Source organism: Nelumbo lutea, chromosome 4 (assembly GCF_056320005.1).
Source record: "Nelumbo lutea isolate HS-2025 chromosome 4, American lotus-T2T, whole genome shotgun sequence".
Classification (NCBI taxonomy): Eukaryota; Viridiplantae; Streptophyta; class Magnoliopsida; order Proteales; family Nelumbonaceae; genus Nelumbo; species Nelumbo lutea.
The window spans coordinates 94,246,500-94,269,395 of record NC_142687.1 but is presented as its reverse complement, the minus strand read 5'-3'; the positions used below and the strand labels follow the sequence as shown (position 1 = coordinate 94,269,395).

At 38.2% G+C, this 22,896-nt stretch overlaps 4 protein-coding genes and 1 long non-coding RNA gene across 9 annotated transcripts; 4 read left to right on the top strand and 1 right to left on the bottom strand.

The window, feature by feature from the left end:
- Positions 1 to 308: 308 nt before the first annotated feature.
- LOI1 (Pentatricopeptide repeat (PPR) superfamily protein) lies at positions 309 to 6,821 on the top strand. Of its 3 annotated transcripts, XR_016112726.1 has the most exons (5): positions 388 to 2,186; positions 3,626 to 4,095; positions 5,505 to 5,716; positions 6,082 to 6,138; positions 6,319 to 6,821. XR_016112726.1 is itself a non-coding variant. In XM_088983571.1 (3 exons), exons 1-2 carry the CDS (start codon positions 598 to 600, stop codon positions 4,089 to 4,091), a joined length of 2,055 nt encoding a protein of 684 aa, XP_088839697.1. In that variant the 5' UTR covers positions 471 to 597; the 3' UTR covers positions 4,092 to 4,095; positions 5,518 to 5,641. The 3 variants fall into 3 exon arrangements, 2 of the variants coding, with proteins under 2 accessions (XP_088839696.1, XP_088839697.1); XM_088983571.1 differs by lacking the exons at positions 6,082 to 6,138; positions 6,319 to 6,821 and having other exon boundaries at positions 471 to 2,186; positions 5,518 to 5,641; XM_088983570.1 differs by lacking the exons at positions 5,505 to 5,716; positions 6,082 to 6,138; positions 6,319 to 6,821 and having other exon boundaries at positions 309 to 2,186; positions 3,626 to 4,204.
- A 333-nt stretch (positions 6,822 to 7,154) lies between these two features.
- LOC148861915 (Lactoylglutathione lyase / glyoxalase I family protein) lies at positions 7,155 to 10,090 on the top strand. 3 transcript variants are annotated; one of them, XR_016112729.1, is made up of 5 exons: positions 7,158 to 7,578; positions 7,676 to 7,906; positions 9,369 to 9,444; positions 9,634 to 9,709; positions 9,826 to 10,090. XR_016112729.1 is itself a non-coding variant. In XM_088983572.1 (4 exons), the coding sequence occupies exons 1-4, from the start codon at positions 7,495 to 7,497 to the stop codon at positions 9,864 to 9,866; spliced, it is 432 nt and encodes a 143-aa protein (XP_088839698.1). In that variant the 5' UTR covers positions 7,155 to 7,494; the 3' UTR covers positions 9,867 to 10,090. The 3 variants fall into 3 exon arrangements, 1 of the variants encoding a protein (XP_088839698.1); XR_016112728.1 differs by having other exon boundaries at positions 9,634 to 9,732; XM_088983572.1 differs by lacking the exon at positions 9,634 to 9,709 and having other exon boundaries at positions 7,155 to 7,578.
- Positions 10,091 to 10,504: 414 nt separating this feature from the next.
- Positions 10,505 to 11,698, bottom strand: LOC148861914 (uncharacterized). The gene is made up of 2 exons (XR_016112730.1): positions 11,299 to 11,698; positions 10,505 to 11,109 (listed from the first exon to the last, which is right to left on the bottom strand). It is a non-coding gene; the product is annotated as an uncharacterized LOC148861914 (long non-coding RNA).
- A 3,172-nt stretch (positions 11,699 to 14,870) lies between these two features.
- Positions 14,871 to 16,399, top strand: LOC148861913 (late embryogenesis abundant protein D-34-like). Its single transcript, XM_088986478.1, has 3 exons — positions 14,871 to 15,497; positions 15,590 to 15,835; positions 15,972 to 16,399. The coding sequence occupies exons 1-3, from the start codon at positions 15,183 to 15,185 to the stop codon at positions 16,137 to 16,139; spliced, it is 729 nt and encodes a 242-aa protein (XP_088842604.1). The 5' UTR covers positions 14,871 to 15,182; the 3' UTR covers positions 16,140 to 16,399.
- A 3,748-nt stretch (positions 16,400 to 20,147) lies between these two features.
- On the top strand, positions 20,148 to 21,547 carry LOC148861912 (late embryogenesis abundant protein D-34-like). Its single transcript, XM_088985481.1, has 3 exons — positions 20,148 to 20,665; positions 20,767 to 21,060; positions 21,198 to 21,547. The coding sequence occupies exons 1-3, from the start codon at positions 20,339 to 20,341 to the stop codon at positions 21,354 to 21,356; spliced, it is 780 nt and encodes a 259-aa protein (XP_088841607.1). The 5' UTR covers positions 20,148 to 20,338; the 3' UTR covers positions 21,357 to 21,547.
- Positions 21,548 to 22,896: the final 1,349 nt, after the last annotated feature.

Here is a 22,896-nt window from a genome sequence, read left to right as displayed (position 1 = left end):
AACCCAGAAGCTGGACTCCTAACAGATTCATTGTTTGGATCGGTTTTAAAAACCTTGTTTCTTTCTAATAATATAAAGCTTTAATAATTTAAATAAAATAGACAATAATTAATTTTTTATATTTTAAAAATAAAAATATAAAAATAAAGAAAATAGATAAATAACTTCTCTCAAAATATAGAAATGCTTAGATGAAAAAAACAACAACAAGATGTTGAGAAGAAAAGACGAAGAAAAAGAAGATGGGTGTCTATCTTCGATGAAAATCTAAGTCAAAGACTTGAGAAAAATTATAAGTTACCCACACTTTGACTTTTCAACAGTTCAATCTTGCCATCTTATTGGTTGTTTATGTTGAAGTAGGAGATGAAGATGGCGATTGGGCTCCTGAATGTCTGTCTGTATAATCCATCCGTCCACCAATCAAATAACCAATAGTTGTACGCGTAACGTTTTTAAGGAGCTACAGTCTACGGTTATAAACGTTATGACAGTTATATGATGCGCTCTCTCTCTCTCTCTCTCTCTGAGACTCCGATGCTGCAGAACTTGCACACCACCGCGAGCAGCAACCAGCAATGACCATTGTCACTAACCATGCTCTATCTCAGCCCCAACGCACTAGCGTCGCTGGTGGAATCAGCCGTGGCAGCTCAGTCCACTCTCTTCGGCCGTGCTGCACATGCTCAGATAATCAAGACGTTAGGCAGCTTTCTCCCTTCTTTCCTCTCCATCCACCTTATCAACATGTACTCCAAACTCGACCTCCTCAGCTCAGCCCACCTCGTCCTCTCACTCAACCCAGAACGATCCGTCGTCACTTGGACCGCTCTCATCTCTGGTTCCGTACAAAACGGTCATTTCGCCTCGGCTCTTCTTCAGTTCTCTGCTATGCGCCGTGAATCTATCCAACCCAACGACTTCACATTTCCTTGCGCCTTCAAGGCCACGGGCTCTCTTGGCTCTCCGCTCACTGGAAAACAGATCCATGCACTCGCACTCAAGGCTGGTCAGATGGGAGATGTCTTTGTTGGTTGTAGTGCGTTCGACATGTACTGTAAGACGGGCCTCAGGGAAGATGCGCGCAAATTATTCAATGAAATGCCCGAACCGAATGTTGCTACTTGGAATGCTTACATTTCAAATTCAGTACTCTATGGCAGGCCATATGACGCTATTGGTGCATATATCAGGTTTCGACACGCAGGCTTAGAACCAAATTCGATAACTTTCTGTGCATTTCTCAATGCGTGTTCTGATGCTTCAGATCTCCGGCTTGGGCGTCAGTTACATGGGTTTGTGATTCGCAGTGGTTCTGATGCAGACGTTTCAGTTGCAAATGGGCTTATTGATTTTTATGGGAAATGCAAGGAATTTAAATCTGCCGAGTTGGTTTTTTATAGAATTGTTCAACCCAATGATGTCTCTTGGGGTTCAATGATCACAGCATATGAGCAGAATGATGTGGAAGAGAAGGCTTGTATCACATTTTTGCATGCCCTGAGGGAGGGTGTTAGGCCGACAGATTTCATGGTTTCAAGTGTTCTTAGTGCTTGTGCTGGACTGGCTGGACTCGAGTTGGGAAGGTCTGTGCATGCCATTGCTGTAAAGGCTTGTGTCGAAGGGAATGTGTATGTTGGGAGTGCACTTGTAGACATGTATGGAAAATGTGGAAGTATAGAGGATTCTGAGCTTGCCTTTGATGAGATGCCTAGGAGGAATTTAATTTCTTGGAATGCAATGGTTGGTGGGTATGCCCATCAAGGGCACGCTGACATGGCTCTATCATTGCTTGAGGAGATGACACAAGGTGCCAATGGGATTGTACCTAATTATGTCACACTAGTCTGTGTACTATCAGCCTGTAGTCGGGCTGGGGCTGTGGAGGAGGGGATGCAGACCTTTGAATCAATGAAAGGGAGATATGGGATTGAGCCGGGTGCTGAGCATTATGCATGCATAGTGGACTTACTAGGGCGAGCTGGGATGGTCGATCGTGCTTATGAATTTATTAGGAAAATGCCTATCCCTCCGACAGTATCTGTTTGGGGAGCTCTGCTAGGGGCTTGTAGAGTGTATGGAAAGCCAGAACTGGGAAAGATAGCAGGTGAGAAGTTATTTCAACTTGATCCACAAGATTCTGGCAACCATGTCCTGCTTTCAAATATGTTCGCAGCCTCTGGCAGGTAATTTTCAATATCCTTAAATTTAATGAGAACTTTGCTGTTGAAGATTGTAATTGTACATCTTTTCACGTAAAATCATTTTTTCTTTGATATATGATAGAAAATAGTTATCTTTCCCAGAAGAAAGGAAAAGAAGGGTCGTCTCTCTTGAACTTATAATGACAAATTCTCCCTTGTACTTAACAATTTGCATTTGTGCCTAATAAATTGAATTATATTTTCAAAATATTCCTTATAAAGTTTAGTGCCACTTTTACCCTTAATTACATTTTCAAAATATTATTTTTTTTACTCTCAACACTGACCAGTCGAATACATTATTTAAGGTCATTTAGCTTTAGGATGTGATTCACTTTCTGCGAAACTTTTCCTGAAATTATGTTTCTCCCCTATACCGTTTTTTGGCCCCTGTGCTTCAACAACTTGATAACAAAGTGAATACTATAATAAAAGTTAAAAACCTTTCATTGTAGTATTTGATGAATACCAAGATAGAAGTTCAAACTTGTTTTCCATGATGATTTTAATTTAAAATTACATAGGATGATAAAGTTAACTGCTTATTTATTTTTGATATTTTAAATGGAATAGTTTTAAGCTAGTCCATAAAGTATTATCCTAAACTAAAAATTTTCATAATACTATAAATTCTTTGAGTGGAAAAGGTGATGTGAATGTTAATGTCCAAAAGTTGGAACTAACTTGTACATATAACTTATTTTCGGCATTTTTTGGATGTATACTACATTTTTTATACTAATTAGGATTGCTAAAAATGTAATTGGTTAATTCGTTTTACTTTATTTTATTTTTCTGGTTTCATTTGGGGGAAAAGAGTCATTAAAATTTTGAATCAGCTTAGCTTTTTTATGAGAGATTTGAAAACAAACTTCATTTTATTCAGTGCATATATAGAGAATTAAATTATAGGGGAGAACTTGTTTGCCTTTATTGGTTAACTAGTTTTACTCGTTTTGCCAGTTTGCTTGATGGGCAGAAATGTTATTAAAGTAAATTTCAAATGGGGTCTGGGTTTTATAGGGGAGTTGTTGAAGACAAACTTTAGTGTGTTGAATACAAATATAAATAGTTTACAACATGGAAGAATTTGTAATTGAAGACAAAATTGGGAGGCAATGAAATTTGCCCAGGAAAAAATTTGCCCAGGAAAAAATGATGGAAGGAAAAGCATGTGATCTTTTGAGTTGGACAGGTTATATCCAGTCAATTGAATTGGTTTTGAGCCTAACATATTCCTAGGTTGAACCTGATAAAATTTTGAGCTCTTGATCCATGCACTTGATCGGAACAACTTTGGAAGTAGGAACTAGGAAATGTGGTTGATTTCATCTTGAATGTTTGATTTCTGGTTGGTAAATCTTTCACAAGCATGCTTGAATTTTTCCCTGTCAACTAATTACCTTAACATTTTGATATAGGTGGGAAGAAGCCACAATTGTTAGGAAGGAGATGAAAGAGGTGGGAATCAAGAAAGGCCCAGGATGCAGTTGGATCACAGTAAAGAATGTGGTCCATGTTTTCCAAGCAAAAGAAACCTCCCATGAGAGAAACCTTGAAATCCAGGCAATGCTATTGAAATTGAAGAGAGAAATGAAGGCAGCTGGATACATTCCAGACACCAATTTTGCTTTGTATGATTTGGAGGAGGAAGAGAAAGAGACTGAGGTGTGGTACCATAGTGAAAAACTTGCACTTGCTTTTGGGCTGATCTCTATTCCTCCTGGTGTCCCTATAAGGATAACCAAGAACCTCAGGGTCTGTGGAGATTGTCACAGTGCAATCAAATTCATTTCAGGCATAGTTGGGAGAGAAATTATTGTTAGAGACAACAATCGGTTTCATCGGTTTAGGGACAACCAATGTTCTTGTAGAGATTATTGGTAATGAGGTAATTTCTAATTTTTAATGGAAGATTTGGAGTTTTGACAGTTTTCTGCCAAAATTGTATACTGGAATTTCTAAACATGTTTTCACGACATGATGATTTACTAGTCCAGAAAGAATACTACTCTAACGTTATCCATCTGTGAATTTTAATCTAAGGATTTCCAAATTACTAAAACTCCATTTACTATTCCACTAAAGGACCAAGTCCTATAAACTAACAAGTGCAAATTACAGAGAGATCATGTTCGTGCATGTATGATGTGCATCACACATTCACAACCATATGCTTCTCTATATGTTATTAATTGAACTAAAAATGCTGGCAGCTTCAGAGAAGGTTCCAGCTAACTTGATGGTAAAGTCTACTGCTGGTTGTAGCTGAGACCTGAAATCAAATCCTGTCTTTGAGGGGTTGGGGGTACAGCATTTGGGGGATGGGCTACCCCCTTGATTAATAAATAAATAAATAGAAAACAGTGATGGGAAAAGGAAAGTCGATTTAAAAATGGTGACTGCAAAAGAGTTACCCTGCACCACATAGCAAGGAAAACAACTAATGTGATGTCTCACAAATTTCTATTAGGAGGTGATTATCTCCCTCTAAAGTTTTTTTTTTATTTTTATTTTTATCAATAACACTTTCATTAAATCATCAGTAGAAAATTTACAGGAGGAAGACAAACACACTTATCTTCTAAGAGCCACAAAGAGCCTCATGAAAGAAAAAAAAGAAGAAAAAGAGAAACGAAGACACTAAAGTTACAGCTTAGCCCAAAACAGTGAATCCCTTTCTGTCCCTTGTTTAGCTAAACCGTCAGCTAGGGAATTAACCGATCTTTTAACCCAACATGTCTTAACTTCCATCTTTTGCACCAGCCACATGAATTTTCTCCTCTCATTGTTGCTTCCATAAACCATTTTGATCTTTAGTCAGCCACCCTATCACCACCTCTGAATCCTCTTCAATTATGAGTTTCTTGATGTTCAACTCCTTAGCTTTCCGGACTCCTTCCATAACTGCAGAGATCTCAACTCTAAGGGAGTCACCCACTCCAATTGGGCCTGAGAACATGGCAGAGATGACCCCATTTTCGTCCCTAAAAACACTTCCAATCCCCGATTGTCCCGGATTTTCCCTACTACAACCATCAAAGTTTAATTTCAATGATCCATTAGGTGGGGGAGTCCAAGTCACATTCATTACTGACTTGGTCTGTGTGCAATTTGCAATTTCACCCAACTTCCTCAACATGTCATCCACAGTGTAATCTGTGAATAGTTCCAAAGATTTCAGCCATTGTACCGCCCTAATATGTATGATAGCCCTCTAAAGTTAATGCCATTTTTATTTGAAAACTTTTCAGAGATCCATGGACTTTCTATGAATTCATCTTTTCTGCTTGGGATAAGTTTTGTGGTGCAGATTTTAGGGCCCAAGGTGATTGAAACCCCTAAATATGGAGAATTTGAATTGATATGGGTGAGTCCCCCCTCCCCCTCCCCTGCTTTCTCTCTGCATCTCATTTAGACAAACCCAAAACCCAGCTTCTGGAGGACTATGGAGCTCCTTTGTGCATTATACTGGCTGATTGCTTATGGAATGGATCTCCCAAAACCATAAGGTATAGTCTCTCTCTTGCTACTTTTTTTGTTATTTCTTTATTTCCTCCGGTTCATTTTCTCCAGAAACAAATATAATATGTATAAATGACTGTTACTACAATGGGCCTAATTTACAATTGTATTTTAATGATGACCGTTAAACCTCCAAAGTTTCCTAAGGTGAGTGTGAACCTCTTTTCTGTGTGAGTGAAGTACTTATGAATGATTATTATATTGGCTACCTTATAAATTAGAGATACAGTAGTCTGGAAGCCTACTGCAGCTAGACTTAGGTTCTGCAAGTAATTAGTTATATTAAAGTTGTATTTGTGTTAATGTTAGAAACCAGATTAACCTTTTGAAACCCTTTTGCTTCCATATGCAGCTAATGGCTTGGAAGCTCCAAAACAATCAACAGGGACTTTGCACTTACGAGAAAAAGGTACTACAAATACAAAGTTAGAGGAGGTACTTGAACTAGGAATTACATGCCTATTTAAAACGTTCTGTAGTTAAATGCCTAACAAGAAGTATGGATTCCCTCTTCTCCTTCCAAAATTAATTTCCTGGTCTGGACCTCTGCACTTGGGAAATGCCTAACACGAAGTAATTTGGCTTTCAGTTTAGAGGACCTAAGTTGTGGAAACTGTGGTCTGGTCGAGGAATCCATGGACCACCTATGCATTCATTGCGATCTTTCCTGGAAGATCTGGTCCCATTTCTTTTTTTCTGTGGGTATATGCTGGGTTATGCCGAGCAATGTAAAGGAGCTGTTAAAAGGCTGGCACCTTCCGGGCTTATCAAAAAGAGGCAAGCTCATTTGGAGATCTATCCCTGCGGCAGTTATCAGCCCAATTTGGTATGAGAGGAATGGCAGAATCTTCAGAAGAGAGAAGAAAAGCCCTGAGGTGTTGATCCAGTGTATTGTGGCTAGGGTAGCATCCTGGATGTCAGTCCTTCCTGAGTTTTGTGATCAGAATGTATTGTTGATGCTAAAGTCAGTCAGTATATGGGATCTCTGATCTCTTTGTGAGGGGGATCTGTTTTCTTCCCTCTTTGTATAACTATTTTTCTTATTAATAAAATTTACTTCACCTTCAAAAAAAAAAAAAAAAACAAAAAAAACGTTCTGTAGTTAAATGCTGTGAATGGATCGGTGATGATCCCAATCAGTTAGTTAATGTGGGTCTAAAAATCTGCTGGATATGTTAGTTTATTAATAAAATTTACTTTGCCTCCGGGTCTTCATCAGCGGTTCGACCTTCCAGATTAAATGGGTTAGTTTATACATATTTTTCTTTTAGGTTTAGCTGTTCATACTAAGAATAAAAATTAAGATTTAAGGCCAAAATCTGAAAATAGATGTATTTTAGATTTTTCTTTTTTTGTAAAAATAATGGGACAAGGTGCTTTCCGCTCGTTGCGATGCATAAATTGTGAAAAGTTTCCCAATCTACCATCAAACGAAAAGTTATGGCCTTCAGAATTTTAAAATAGTTGGTAGTCCCTGATCCATTGTTTGAGGAGTCCGGATCTCCTGCCCGCGCCTACCCTGGAAAAGACCCTGGGTGGCGGTTTCAAACGGCCCGACCGTGCGAGTAAACGACGGTTTGAGTACACTGCATCAAGCAGGCCTTCAGTTAGGCGGTTAGGCGGGATGGTCCTGATCCTAATCCTCAGCTGCAGAAAGCAAAAGCATGCACAGCACGTGTCGCGAATCGCGATCATATGCTTTCCTTGTACAAAGATGGCCTTCAAGAACCAGAGTGAAAGAGTGAAATAGAGAAACGAAACGAAAATGGCGGCAGCGAAGGGAGTTAGCCTGAACCACATAGCAAGGGAAACAACAGACGTGAAACGTCTCTCTAAATTCTATCAGGAGGTCTGATTCTTTTTCATTCAATCGTTTTCTGAGATCAGTGGACTAGATCTGTAGAATTAGCTCTTCTGTTTCTGATATAGATTTTTTAAAGGTGCAGATTTTAGGGTTCGAGGTGATCGAAAGCCCTAAATTTGGAGAGTTTGAGGTGATTTGGCTAAGACTCTCTCCTGTTTTTTCTTTGCATCTCATCGAGAGGAACCCCGAAACGGAACTTCCGGAAGGACCGTGGAGCTCTGCTACGACGATTGCTGACCCGAAGAATCTCCCCAGAGGACACCACATCTCGTTTTCTGTCTCCAATTACGACTCCTTCGTTCAAACCTTGAAGGTGACCCTCCCTTCTCTCTCTGTCTCTCTCTCTCTCTTTTTTTTTTTTTTCTGTGTCTCTATGCGTGTCTATCCTCGAAACCGTAAATCCTTCAGAGATTTGGCACGAAACATCTTCCATTTTCTGTGTTGTGGAGTTATTTTCTTTCCAGACCAAAGTTGTATTTTGTTAAATTTAGATTATAGAAACCAGGTTAACGTTTCTTTTGGTAATACAAAACCGGATTCACCTGTCAACCTCGATATGTTGTCTGGGCTTGTTTATGTTTTTTACTACACCTGAGGAACTCTGCGTGAGGTCAACACTGAGAAAATCATTCCATTTCTAGGCTCTCTATTGTTGACTGATACATTATTAATTCGTTGGGTAAAAGAGTTACTTAGGCTTGTCCGGGTTGACGATCTGGGCGAGATTTTGAACTTGGATCAAAGTTATTCAGATGCAAAAGTATAGCCTCTGCCAACAATACAAGATTTTAGAACTTCTGCATTTGTTGAAGTGGGATGATAAAGGTCTTTTGAAGTATTTCAATATCCTGTCTTCCTTAGCCTTGATATGTTTGTTGCTTCATTTGAGCAGACCCGCCTTTTAATTCTTCCTTTTATGTAAATAAATGTAAATCTATAATTGACTCCTCTCCGCTTTGTTGGCCATATTTGTGTTGGACTATTTTGTTGACCCTCTATCGTGCTCCTTCACCGTTTACTATTCCCTTCTCACCGGGTATACCATAGGTGAAAGGTTATTATGGGGTAAGTGGAATTTGGCAAGATTTTAATCAACAGGAATGATTGGATGGATGGAATCGTATTGACTAGGTTTCTTTGGAGGTTCAACTAACAAAATTTTCATGAGACATTGAGAAGTCATTTTTCTAAGATGCTTGTGAAGGTCTTGCATTCCATCTTAACATCAGAGATTGTAGCTGCTTCATACCCTTCTATGGTGAATTCAATGAAACTATTCTGCATCTTCGGCTGTAATAATTTTCAGAACAGAGTTCTAGACTTAGAAAGTAACCAAAATGGTGGATGTGTTGTTATTTCTTTGATCTATTTATTATTGCCCAAGAGAAGGTTATGGAATTGATGAAGGAGGAAAATTTTACATCATGCTGTTTTTAATTGGTTCCTTAGAAAATAAATGAGAAAGGAAATCTGTCAGACAGTCATTAAAACAATTGTAGGAATTCATAAGGGACTTACCCACAGCTTTCCCTTTTTCACTTATTCTATCAGGAGCCAAATGCACCCTTATTGTACATTATAATGTGAAGTAAATTATCCCCTTCTTGTCTGTAATTAATGAGAACCTTTCCCTTTGCCTTTTGAAATGTTAAGGTAATAATCTCAATCAAGATTTTTTACTGTCTCCATGGGGAAAGCTCATGTAGTCTTCTGTTTAATATTTGCTTCTGTATGTTGTATTGGATTCATTTTCTCAAAGAAAATAAATCTTGTAGGAAAAAGGAATTGAGACTTTTGAGAAGACTCAACCAGATGGGAAAACAAAGCAAGTGTTCTTCTTTGATCCAGATGGTAAGTTTTTGGGACTGGTTTGCTGCGTTTATTACATCTTACCTCCTTGATGGCAATGTAAATCCTGGGACTGGTAATTAGAAAATTATAAGCATCATTCTATTTCATTTTCTATTTCACTGTAATCAAAGAATTTAACCAAGGTATGTGGGAAGGAAGTAGGTTTTGGAACTTGTTTTCTTTTCTCAGGGCCTTTGTGTACAGTGTACTAACCAACCACCGAGAAAGCTACCACTACCATATGGCTAGAGATATTGATTATAATGTGATTTTCTGATCCAGAAAATGGTATTTGTAACCCAGTTGTGTTGGTTATATTGTTAGGTTTCATTCTTCCTCACCGTGGCTAAATATTTGTAACCCTCTTGTTGGTATGTGCAGGTAATGGCTTAGAAGTGGCGAGCTGCGAAGCTCCACAGTAACATGCACTCTAAACTTGTAGGAAAGGAAGTAGAAAGTTAAAATATTTGTCATAGTTGGGTTCGGAATATATAGAAATGCTTAGGTTAAGAGTTACCATCTTAAATTGTTTTGTAACTAATGCTATCAAAGGATCAGGATAGAGACGTTTATTTCTAATTTTGTATAGTTTGTATGATACTATAATCTTTCTTTTCAAATTTCAACTGATGATATGTGGGATCTATGGTTTCAGAACCCATACAAGTAGATAATATAATAATCAAATATACTAGCATCCGCCTAATATAATCAAATCCTCTGGGTAGTGGGTACGTAATTTCTCAACTGGTACGGGTTTTAGTTATTAAATGCAGAGTAGGTGTTTACCATGCACTAGAGATGCATGGTAAAGGTGAGAGCCAGCCACAGCCCACAAGCCACAGATCCTGGCTGCCACAGCTCAATTAGCAGCGCCTAATGCATGGACAACATAAAATTCGAGCTTAGCTTACTTTGGAAGGAGTACACACAAATTTGTAGAGTGTAAGGGTCCGTTTGGTTTGTGATCGGAATTGGAATGGTCTATTCCCTTTACCTATTTGGTTCAAACAGGAATTGGAATCGGATTTCGATTGATGCTGTTTGGTTCATCAAGAGGTTGGAATTAGAATCAGCTATGATTTCCAATTTAGCCTCTAATGAAAATAAAAAGTAGAAAATGCATGAAAATATCCAAAAATGCAGAAATTTTGTAGGAAATGCAAAACTTACAATAATTTTGTAGCAAATTCAAAAGAAAGCATGAAAATTTTGTAGCAAATTCAGAAATTTTGCTTGTAGCTATCCACCGCTTCTTCAAACGTTTCCTCCGTCTCATTGTTAATCCACCCATACTCGCTCATGCCTCCAGCTAAACCCATGGAGTTCCCTCCCTTGAGGGAGAGCCGCAATATCAGCCGACGCCAAGATGACGGCGACGAGAGTTGTAACAGTGGGCCTCAAACCGGCAAAAGCCATCTCACGGCACAGACAAAGGGCCTCATCTGGGTGCCCAGTCTGGGAGTAAGCAGCGAGCATGGAATTCCAGAAGACCACATCTCTTACCAGAATGTTGTCAAAGACTCGACGCGCAGTCGCTACGCATCCACACTTGGCATATATGTCAATAAGCGCAGCCCCTACAAAGACGTCCGATTCCCATCCCGCCCGTATGAGGTGACAATGGATCTCTCTCCCTTGTAGCGCAGGGAGGACGGAGCATGCCTGGAGGACGAAGGGGAAAGTGAAGTTGTCAGAGTGGAGACCATAATCAAACATTTGATGGTAAAGGGAAAGAGCGGCTTGATGGGGTCCATTCCAAGCATATCTCTGAATGAGAGCGTTCCAAAGGAAGACGTTGTCTTTAGGAATTCTGTCTTACAAGCAGTGGGCATGGGGTAAATGGTTACAAACCGAGTAGAGATTAACGAGTTTGGTGGCTACAATGGTGCTCAAACCGATGCCCGTAACGAGGAGGTGCGCGTGGATCTGCTTCCCAGGCTCGATTGCTTTTCCTTCAATAAGAGACTGGAGGAGTGATGCGTAGTGGTGGCTAGCAGTAGCAGAAGACGGTGATGGTGAAGTTGGGCCATGGTGGTGGTGATCATACAGAGGATGTATGATTCTCGACGAAGGCACGAGTGGCAGATTTGGGGAGGTTATTTGCCAAGGTGAAACCCTGGTGTACCCGCAGCATCTTAATTCTGAATTGCACATCTAAAAAGAAAAACAGGAAACTAATAGTGGAATGGGAATCACATTCTGGGGGAGGGGTCAGGAATGGTCATTCCCCCATATGGGGGAATGGCATTCTACCTTTTCATTCCCATTCCGGTCAATAAAATATGTGAAAACAGAATGACCCATTCTGATTCTGATTCTTCCTATTCCCTCAAACCAAACAGATCTTAAAACCTTGTATTTTATATCATTTTGTATATATTTGTGCGGTTTTCAAACTGACCCTTAGGGGATGAGACGGTTCAGAGCTTAATTTATCAGATATTAGGGTCTGTCTATACTCTATATAGTGTTCATTCCAATTTCCAATGTAATGATGATTAATAACCTATTTTTTCGATACATAGATGTTCGATGTAACAATAAGCGGTTAACTGAATGTTACCCAAAATCTCAAATTGCTGTTGGCACTATCAAATTGGCTCCGCTATCAATATATATCTTCCTTTCCGGGAATAAAAAAAAAAGGATCCACCGTCGGTAGTTGATTGATGGGTCCTACATCGAAAAATACTGGGCCCAAATTCAGCATAGAATGGGTAGAGGACTCCGAATCCTGGTCCATATCTATGTTGGGAACTTCTTCTGCATAATACTATGTAGAAGGATAAGATGCTCTTTATTTGTGGTTGTGATGTTATTTGGGTAGACGTGGATAGGAGATTTGGACTTGTTTAGTTAGAGGGTAAAAGTTGGTCTTAATGGCATTTTACTCTGTGGTTTTGAAAACTGGACAGTCAGATGGGTTGACTCAGGAACCATCCAGGTGATCAGTTCCGTTTCATTCTAAAATCACTTTTGGGCCAAAAACTGTTGACTTGGTCAGCAGCCTGTTGACCCAGGTGATCGAATCATTGTCCTGTCTACCGGACAATGGTTTTTGGCCTTTTTTATTTTCATTATTTTTTTTAATTTTTTATTTTTTAAATCAAAACGGGCCATTTGTTTGAACCAGACAATCAGACTGTTTGATCCAGGAACCGGTGGCCAAAATGGTTCAGGGAGGTTTTCTCAATCATTTTTTTTTATGTTTCTAATGCTCAAGAAGTATGAATAATTGCAAAGTATTCATGCATCCCAAGATTTGAATTGGGAGGACCATTTAAAAAAAAAAAAAAGCTTAGAAAAAATAAGAAGAATGCATTTTTTACAAAATTTACTGACATTATTTTTTGGACAACGTTCATTTTTCTGCAGTTATTTTATTATATGCAATTACACTACCAAAAAAATTCATTTCTGAGTAATTTTGCCTTTTACTTTAGCCGTAAAATGTCAAATTAAAAAAAAAAAAGGACAGTAGTCACAGTAGGAATGGTTTTCCTCAAGGAACTTTGTTACACTTTAATTATTGAATTTCTATATTATGAGCTAATAATAATTCTTAAAGCTTTGATCCGAATGGTCAGATTGACCGATCAATGGCCCTCTTAATTTCATCTGATCTGATCCGATTTCTTCTATACTATTGCAGAATTTAAACAGAAAAAAAAAAGAGTTAAAATAGCTTATTTTCACTTTAAACTTGAATAAAAGAATATTTGGTCTTCTATGACAAACAAATATTAACACATTGTTTTCTTTGTAAATAAAATCTCAATAGTGGAATGGTAAATTAGTATTTTCGCACGAGATTGGCTTTAGACAGGGCAAGCCCATGTTTACACTACCCCAATAGCCTCTTGCAACATTGCATGGGAATATCCAAGGGTTGAAATATCAATATGATATGTCCGACCAGTATCCAACACGGGATACACTATGATTGAAGGTATACCCTACCATTATAGGACTGGAGGTGTATACGATGCGCTATCAATGAGACACAAATGCGCATACGCATACTTTTCTATTGAAAAATAAAGTTGCAAGGATTCAAACCCGTGTCTATGAGCCACTACGTCACTCCATCTTTTGTGTTTATAAGTAAATGAATATAATTTTTATTTCTTTATTACTTAAGTGCAATTCAAATAAATAATACATATTACAATTAACTCCAACTAAAAATTAAAAAAGTAATTTTTAAAATCAATATTTTATAAAATAAAAGAAATAAACAATATGCCAAATCCACGTTTATATCAAAATATTATTTGAATCTAAAAAATTTTATAAAAATATAATATTAATAAGAGAATAATTAGTTTAGTGCTTAAAATTTATAAATTTACACATTATATATATATATTAATTTACATTACATAAAATTATATTTATTATTTAAAAAATAAAAATTGTTTACAAAATATTCAAAAATATAATCTTAAATTGAAGCTATCAAATCTACTAATCTACATTTATACCAAAAAAATATTTTTAATTAAAAAATTATAGGAATAAAAAAATAATAACAGAATAATCATTTTAAAAGTTAAAAATTATGAATTTGCATATGATATGTATCTTAGAAATTTTAATAGATTTGATATATTTTAAGTTGAGATTATACATTTTATACATTATTAACAGATATTTTAATTTACATAGAAAATTTAATATTTAGTTAACCTCTTTGTTAATGTAAAAAAAAAAAGTAAAAATAGTAAAATAAAAAATAATTGATATAATAGGAAAATATGTTTTGCATTTCGGGCTCTTCATTGATACATTATCAATAAAATTGTATAATATCTATGCATTATATTATATTAATTTTTTTGATATACACTATTAAAATATACATTTTCTATGTATTTATACATTATTTATGATAATTTGACCTTAAATTTAATATTATTAATATATTATGAAAATTTTATATGTTTTCCTAACTTTTTTATATTTTTCATCCATATCCATTTGTTTCAAAAAAATATACATATCCGTATCCATATCTAAAGTTGCTTCAACAGATACACAATGAAAATAAGTATGTTTTGGAACCACCTTGATCCAGATGGGCAGACTGTTTGGTTCGGAAATTATTTAGGGTGGATCCAGATGGTCAGACTGTTTGGTTCGGAAACTATTTAGGGTGGATCCAGATGGTCAGACTGTTTGGTTCGAAAACTATTTAGGCAATCGATTCTTATTCTTTACCAAAACCCGTAAGTCAGCGACCTATTACCCAGGTTTTAGACCATCTATCCAGATTTCAGATTGAACGGTCGAATTGTTGACCAAAAATCAATTGTTAAAACGATTCCGATTCTAAGTCGATTTTTTAAATATTAAACAAAAGAATCATAAAGAAAAAGTAAAAATTAAAAAAATAAAGTCATTCAACAACCAAGATGTCCCCCTTTTGCCTCTGCGTGTAGTCGTACTCGTGTCTCTGCAGGGATTAGCGTGGCATGATATCTCCCTGCGTGTGCCCTCGTGTCTCTTTATGAGCCAACTCAGATGGAGTTCTCACCAGAAGCTCGCCAAATATCTGTAGAACTGTCTAAAAATACCGACTGTTGTCAAATTAAAATCGCTCTTGGTCTTAGGATTTCGACTGTTCGAGTACCGGCAACAGGGTAGCAGCGTCCTCTTAATTAATACTGCGACTGAGTTTTTGATGCACCATCTTTCTGGAATCAGACCTCCAACACAGTCTCATCTCATCTAATATGAGTCAGCAACAAACTCAGAGGCCTCAAGCCACCGAGGAGCCGATCAAGTACGGAGACGTATTCTCAGTTTCCGGGGAACTTGCAGCCAAACCCATCTCACCTCAAGATGCAGCCAAGATGCAGTCTTCCGAGAATCGGGTACTTGGTCAAACCCAAAAAGGCAGTCCGGCCTCTGTAATGCAGTCATCGGCGGCACGCAACGAGCGAGCTGGTCACGGTGATGACACTGAGATTACCACTAACGAGGGTCTCACTGTTGCAGAGAATGATGGTGCCGGAAACCGTATAGTGAACGAGTTAATTGCAGACCAGGTCTCTCTCTCTCTCTCTCTCTCTCTCTCTCTCTCTCTCTCTCTTTCTCTCTCTCTGAAAGCATTCGATTCAAGTAGAAGCTACTCTTACAGGTGGTGGAACAATTCAAACGTGACCCAATAACAATCGGGGAAGCTCTCGAAGCAACGGCGGTCACAGTGGGAGATATTCCGGTCGATAAGAGTGATGCAGCTGCAATCCGAGCAGCAGAATTGAGAGCCACAGGGGGGGATACTATATCACAAGGAGGTGTCGCTGCCGCTGCTCAATCCGCAGCTACTGTCAATGCACGGACTATGCGCCATGAGGAAAAGATTAAGATAGGGGATGTTCTCATGGTAAGTTGGGTGCTTGTTTGGGGTCGGTTCTTAGTCTTTCTATGTTGTTTTTTGCTTGATATACCCAAGTAATTTCGTCAATATCAAACAGTAGATGAATGTAAGAGATGTGGGCTTTTGTTCTTTTGCCATACAGGATGCGGCGATAAAGCTACCGGGAGACAGACCGGCGACGCGTGAGGACGCAGAAGAGGTAGCTGGGGCGGAGATGAGAGAGAACCCGAAGTCGGCCACCCATCCTAGCGGCGTGGCTGCATCCGTGGCGGCAGCTGCTAGGCTCAACAAGGATAAGTGGATGGAATAAATTAAGGAGAACCAAGACGGGACAACCCCAACCCAGCCACCCATACTTGCTTCACTCTCTCTCTCTCTCTCCCTCCTATATTTTACTCATTCTCATCCATGGATTCTGGCATTCTGCCTCTCTATAGCAGATTTTAGAATCTCTCTCTCTCTCTCTCTAAAAGTCTCTTCAGTACCAGAAGTTGGTTTGTATTGTGTCTTGTTTTACTTTTACTCTTGATAATGAAAAAATAAAAGCAATTAAAAGCATTGTCCTTTGAACCTGATTTGGTCCAAATATACGCTAGGAAGCAATTGGTTTCAGAGTAGTAAATCGAAGAACAGAAAACCTATTTCTTTGATGGCTAAGCCTAAGGCAGTTTCTTCTAGTTCTAGGAAAGTTTCCAGTGGTGATGAGGGCCTCAAGATTTAAATGCCACAATCATGATCATGGCGGTATGTGTACTCACAACTAATTAGGAGACAGGGAATAAGTGAAAGTAGCAGATTAAATCAGTCCATTATGTTATTTCAGGTTTTGTTAGTCCATATGGACTCTTTTTTTTTCGCTAAATAAAAAAGAAAACTCTTCAAAATATGAAAATACCATTTTCCAGTGAATAAATCAACTAGGAAATAATTAAAATGAAGATTTAAAATAAAGAATTGTCAATGAAGAGGATGTCTTATGGAGGTATTTAACCAACTGATGTCTCATCTGATAAGTTCTCTGGCTAGAGGTATCTAAACAGGGGAGCTTTTGATACTCCATGAAGAGAGAGAGAGAGAGATGTTCTCCAACTGGTTTGTAGACTTGTAGTTAGACTGGGGCAAAAATGGAAGAAGCGGGTGGTTTGTAGCTAGCAATTTTTATTTCACAATTTCCCATCACTTCACTTGATAAAAATGGAATGAGCAGCAGGGGATAATAGGTATTATACACCATGCAAACTGTGAGTCCTTTTTCACTTCTGCCCCTCAATTTATATACTATATCAGACAAAATTAAATTTTCTTTTCCTAAACCGTGTCCGACTCCACTAGGAGACGAGAACCGGATAAATATCATGGTACACTACTACATCATCATGGTATACCTGACTTATAAATGACTTAATCTCATCTAAAATTTTGCAATACATTAAGTTTTGTATTTGTTTATTTGTCATTATGATCATCTAAAATTTAACAACTTCGTGTAAAATTTAATTGTTTGATTGGACCATTACATCAGGTTGCATAATAATTGTGTATGCAAATTTCAGTGATTCTTTTTATTTTAGATAATTATAACTTTTTGGAATTTAAGGCACATTGTTCCATTATTATTTTTTTCAAATAAAACTTTTTTTTTTTACTTCAAATGATATTTTTTTTATATTTTTAAAAACATAAATTAAATATAAAATATTTCATATATTATATATAAATATATACTCAGCCCCTAGGTTAGGCTTTTAAATCGAGGTTTTTTTTGTCCAAAACTCACATTTTGTTAGATTATCGTTACTTGTTATTCATAAAAGTTGTCAACATTGAAGTGAGTTTTGGGCCGGGGTCGACACTAACCCAACCTCCATATATTTAAAATATACATTTTAATAAGTTTGATTGACCATTTGAGGGTAATTTAATTATATAAAATATTTAAATGTTTATGTAGACAATTTTCACTAAACTCACTGATAGGGGTTCTTTGGAAGTTTTGAGAAGTGAGTTTAAGAAGAATATGAAAAAGTTATAATAAATTTTAAACAATATTTATAAAATAAATTATTTATACCTTCTGTTGCATTTGCACTATTATCAGGTGCAAAATTTGTATTATGATTTTGCATCCCATAAACTGATGCAAATTTTGTATTATATGATGTGTTGGTCACATTATCTTGTTTCTTAACTCAATCTCAAACAAATAATTAACCCTTTACTTCCATTCTCTTTCATACAACAAGATGGAGACCATTTTGCATTACTTCTAATTTATTTCTCATAAATAGATAAAACATTCAAATACCAAGAAAAAGTAAATTAGAATCTACAATCTATTGCGCCATAGGGGAGTTACAAATCAATAGTAGATACCAAAATTGGGAATTTATGCACAACATACATGCACGTGAGACTGGAACACAAGAGGTAGACTTTACTTAAAACCCAAAATTTTAAACCAATGGATCTTAGGCTGCACTTGACATTCCTTATTTTAAGGAATTATTTTTTTTTTCAGTTAAAAATTCAGTGTTCATCGAGTCATTTTAACTACAAAAAGGAGATAAGTTCTTAAAATACAGAATGCTAGATGTAGCCTTAATCCATTAAGAGGGTGTTCGTTTTTTGGATTTTGAAAGATGGAAAGTTGGTCAATGAGATTCACAATTTATTGACCAAGAAATTTATACTTTTTGTAGATTTATGTAGGGACTAAGAAAATTTTATTTTCCCGGGGTAAACCCTTTTCCGAGAGGGTAAATAACTTTCCCACATAACTAGGAAAAATTGCTGATAATGGGATGGGACAAAAATTTCCTTTTAATAATAGATTTTTATGACTAAAATCAAAAAGGTAATGAATCATAAGTGAAACTATTTATAAATAAAATCAAAAGACCAATAAAATCTCATGATCGATGTAAGTCAAATCATAGGTTTCTCTTTTTTCTTAATGTGAGAATCTTCTGTATTCTCACTCTTTGTCACTCCTTACAACTCACACATGCATCTTGATGGTGATTAAAATTGACCACAAGGGCAAGGATGAAAAGTTGCTGGAGGAGTGTGTCACCTTGGCTACTAAGAGAGACTTGGAACCATAAGAGATGTCAGAGGCCCCGGGTAATCTTAGGGACATGAATTCCAATGGTTAAGTTAGTAAGATAGAGAGCTTGATGAGTTGAGGTGAGAGCTTGTGTGGAGAGTTAGAGGGCTCGTGGGAGAGCTAGTGAGTTCGTAGGGAGAGCTGGAGAGCTTGGGAGAATGAGAGAGTTATATGTGATGAGTTGAAGAGCTTGTAGGGAGAGCTAAAGAACTCGTAGGGAGAACTGATGAGTTCGATGTGATGAGTTTATAGAGCTTATAGGGAGAGTTGGAGAGCTCGTAAGGAGAGCTAGTGAGCTCGACATGATGAGTTGAAGAGCCCACAGGGCGAGTTGGAGAATTCCATGTGACGAGATGAAGAGCTTGTAGGGATGAATTGAAGAATAAGTAGGGGGAGTTGGTGAGCTTCATGTGCCGAGGTATCTGGCGTGCCTTATTCATAGTATCATACTGTTCAGTTGTCCAAATGAACGGAGAATTCGTCTATTTATAAGAGAGGGGTTTCATCTCAGAACCAATACATCTCTTACATCTGTTTGGAGTTCAACCTACTTGTCGCACCCTCAATTAACACGTTGTGTGCACGTGATAGATAATGGGCCTAAAGAAGTGTGATGGCATTGATGTTCTAATTAGCTAACGCAATATTGATTGTGCATGTTATGAATTGGTGTGACCAGGTCAGCTCGCTAAGACAGGATAATTCATCAATTGACAACTTTGCCCCTGATATGCTGCCACTTTGACGGTTTCTAACCGATGATGGTCGGTTTTGGCCTCATCACATCTCACAACACTCTACATTTACACGTGTAAATGAAATTACACTGCAAACAAATTAAGGCTTAAAGAATTGGGTTTATCACGCCACGTTAATTTCATAATTTGGTGTGTGCCCAATGTCCATTAATCCAAACCAATACTCTGTTCACATGATTGATTAAAGCGGTTCAACCGTCCGATCATCCAGTTTCTAAATTTTTGCTCTATTCACAGCCTACAAGTGTCATAATACAACCCTTCCACGTATCATGCCCTCCATGTGATGATGTGTGTCATGTGACTCTTCTTTTTATTTGTTTTTGGGGAAAGAGGTTAATACGTTCACTGTCTGATTACTACTTGGCAACGAGGCAAGCAATATAACTTTGACGTTGTCAAGAGACGGTGGAGAGCCAACACTTAAGCCATGGAGCTGCCACGACTACCTTACAACCAACACGCTGCCCACGTCTCAGTGTCTCACTCTAGTATTTTCCTCATCCTTACATGCTACTTCACTCATTGGCGCTGCCTCATTTATAAACCTCACGGCTCACCCCTGGTCTCCACCTCCACAAATCTCATCTTCCCTGCTCCCTCTCTTAAAACAGGTTGATACACAGCAATCAGCATCCACCCAAGATGAGCCAGCAACAGCCACAGAAGCCCCAAGCTGAACAGCAAGAGCCCGTCAAGTACGGCGACGTGTTCCCGGTCTCCGGCGACCTTGCCTCCAAACCCATCAAACCGCAAGATGCCTCCCTGATGCAGTCGGCTGAAAATTTGGTCATTGGACGCACCCCGAAAGGCGGTGTGGCTGCTACCATGCAGTCGGCTGCGGCGACCAATGAAAGAACAGGTCAAGTTGGACACGATGATGTCACCGACATCACCAAGGATCGAGGTGTGACTGTTACAGAGACTGATCTTCCTGGAAGGCGCATAATAACCGAGGCTGTCGGAGATCAGGTTGGTCCCTCGGATTTTAATTATTTCAAGTTCCAATTGTGTGAGATATACTGATTCGTCATTCACATTGTCTCTCTGTGGTTGTTGATTGTTTTTAATAGGTGGTTGGGCAGTACACCCTGCCAGGTGCACCGATGACGACTGCGGCAGGGGGTACCGGTGACGGACCTTATCCAATTACAATTGGGGAAGCACTTGAAGCGACTGCCATGGTATCCGGTGATAAGCCAGTCGATCAGAGTGATGCAGCGGCGATACAAGCAGCGGAGGTGAGAGCTACAGGTCTGAACGTTAACATACCGGGAGGTGTTGGTGCAGAAGCTCAATCTGCAGCGAATGTCAATGAACGGGCCATTTGGGACGAAGACAAGGTTACTCTGGGTGAAGTTCTCACGGTATAATTCAGTCCCTAGCTAGCTAGAGGCATTATATATACGTATCTGGGTCGTTTCTTTGTTCACTGGTTGATTTCATGGTTTGATGAGTGATGAGAGACCGACTGACGACGGCATTTCCTTTGTCGATTGGCTAGGATGCGACGGCAAAGCTAGTGCGTGATAAACCGGCAACGCGCCGGGACGCTGAAAGGGTGGTTGGTGCGGAGCTCCGGAATAATTCTAACGTGAGCACTCATCCTGGGGGCGTGGCAGCAGCTGTTACAGAGGCCGCCAGACTCAACCAAAACATATAAAGAGAAGATGCTCGGTCTTATTTACTTTTTTGTCTAAGCCATCGCTCTCTCTATGTTTGATTCTCGTATGAAGAAGTCTACATAGTAATTTACAGTGTGTCTACAACGAGCTTGTGTGTGCGTATAGTATGCTTTTCTCTGCTAAAGAAATAATCTATTTTAATTATGAAAGGAAACCCAGTGTTTTTTAATTTGTTAGTCTTTTGCTCTCTCACTCTCTGAACCTTTTGAGGCCCCGCTACATGTTATGTGCTTGAATACTGGAATCCATCAGTGTCTTGATCCGAAATCCAATTCGACCCGAAATCAACGCATAGTATCTTGGCCCAATCGCTAAACCCGACCCACCCAACCCAATTGCTAATAGTTTTATTGCATTTGAATGGAACGTGCAGAAAATTTTCTATAGAATTTAACTGAGTGTGGATGGATGCGGGTGCATGATTTCAAGTACAATTGCCATCCTTGTGGTAGTTTGGTGGGTTCGTATTGATGGGCCAACAAAACTGGTAGAATTTTGAGAATTATTGGGACAAAAGTGCTTTTATTTAATATGCCATAAATAAGGTAAGACTGAATATAAAGTCGCTCACGTCTGGAAATATTAGAAACACAGAAAGATTATGGATAGAGAAGCGACAGCATGACAAAACTGTCTATGATGTTTGTTTGCAGAAGCATTCACGAACAGTTTACGATCAATCCCGTGTTGTGATGAACTTATGGCTCATGCCATTAGAGGATCTACCTCATGTTCTCTTACCTTTTAGGACCTCAGACCTCGGGATGTTCTTGATAAGTAGAGCATCTTCCTCATGTTAGAGGTCGTCGAATCCCAAGCATTCCACTACTGATACCCTCGAGCCCCTGCAATCCTCTCATCTTTCCTCTAACCCCATGCCAAAAGGCTTTTATTCCCCTTAGAGGCTCTACTCCACTCCATCTTTCGAAGAGAGACCACTTCCAAATAAACACACGATGTACAAATTGCGTAAAAATGCAAATCATTGTTATATACAAGAACCGGGGTGCAATATTTGTATCCGCCTCAATTCACCAAACGGAGCCTTTATCTTAGGCATATACGTGAACAGTGACCGGAATTAGTCTCTGGAGGATTAATGACTCAAGGCTTGTGACAAGATCGACCTCCAATTATTAATCAATTCTTAGACCCAAACCCAAAACCAATTATTATTAGATCTGGTTATATCACTTATGATAATAATAATAATATATAACTTCATTTTTTATAATATAATTTTAATAAAAGTGACAGTAAAATGATAAATTGCTTATATCACATCTTTCCAGCATCATCGTTGAATCATTGAAAAAAATACTGGTTATCAAATTTGTTCTTTTAGATGTGAAATATAACATAAAAAAAGGGATACGTCTATATATCTTAATAAAGAACCAAAACGAATCCCCAATTGTTAATGAGCCAACCCATAGACAGCTCTAACGATATGAACCTTGAAATTAGTGTAGAGTGCATGACTGAACTCAATGTCTTTTTTTAATGAAAAATTAGGTG

Coding starts and splice junctions, on each gene's coding strand:
- LOI1 (XM_088983571.1), top strand. CDS start 598: ATGCTCTATCTCAGCCCCAACGCACTAGCGTCGCTGGTGGAATCAGCC. Junction 2,187..3,625: donor ATGTTCGCAGCCTCTGGCAG/GTAATTTTCAAT, acceptor ATTTTGATATAG/GTGGGAAGAAGCCACAATTG.
- LOC148861915 (XM_088983572.1), top strand. CDS start 7,495: ATGGCGGCAGCGAAGGGAGTTAGCCTGAACCACATAGCAAGGGAAACA. Junction 7,907..9,368: donor CCTTCGTTCAAACCTTGAAG/GTGACCCTCCCT, acceptor TAAATCTTGTAG/GAAAAAGGAATTGAGACTTT. Junction 9,445..9,825: donor GTTCTTCTTTGATCCAGATG/GTAAGTTTTTGG, acceptor TGGTATGTGCAG/GTAATGGCTTAGAAGTGGCG.
- LOC148861913 (XM_088986478.1), top strand. CDS start 15,183: ATGAGTCAGCAACAAACTCAGAGGCCTCAAGCCACCGAGGAGCCGATC. Junction 15,498..15,589: donor ACGAGTTAATTGCAGACCAG/GTCTCTCTCTCT, acceptor CTACTCTTACAG/GTGGTGGAACAATTCAAACG. Junction 15,836..15,971: donor AGATAGGGGATGTTCTCATG/GTAAGTTGGGTG, acceptor TTTGCCATACAG/GATGCGGCGATAAAGCTACC.
- LOC148861912 (XM_088985481.1), top strand. CDS start 20,339: ATGAGCCAGCAACAGCCACAGAAGCCCCAAGCTGAACAGCAAGAGCCC. Junction 20,666..20,766: donor CCGAGGCTGTCGGAGATCAG/GTTGGTCCCTCG, acceptor TGTTTTTAATAG/GTGGTTGGGCAGTACACCCT. Junction 21,061..21,197: donor CTCTGGGTGAAGTTCTCACG/GTATAATTCAGT, acceptor TCGATTGGCTAG/GATGCGACGGCAAAGCTAGT.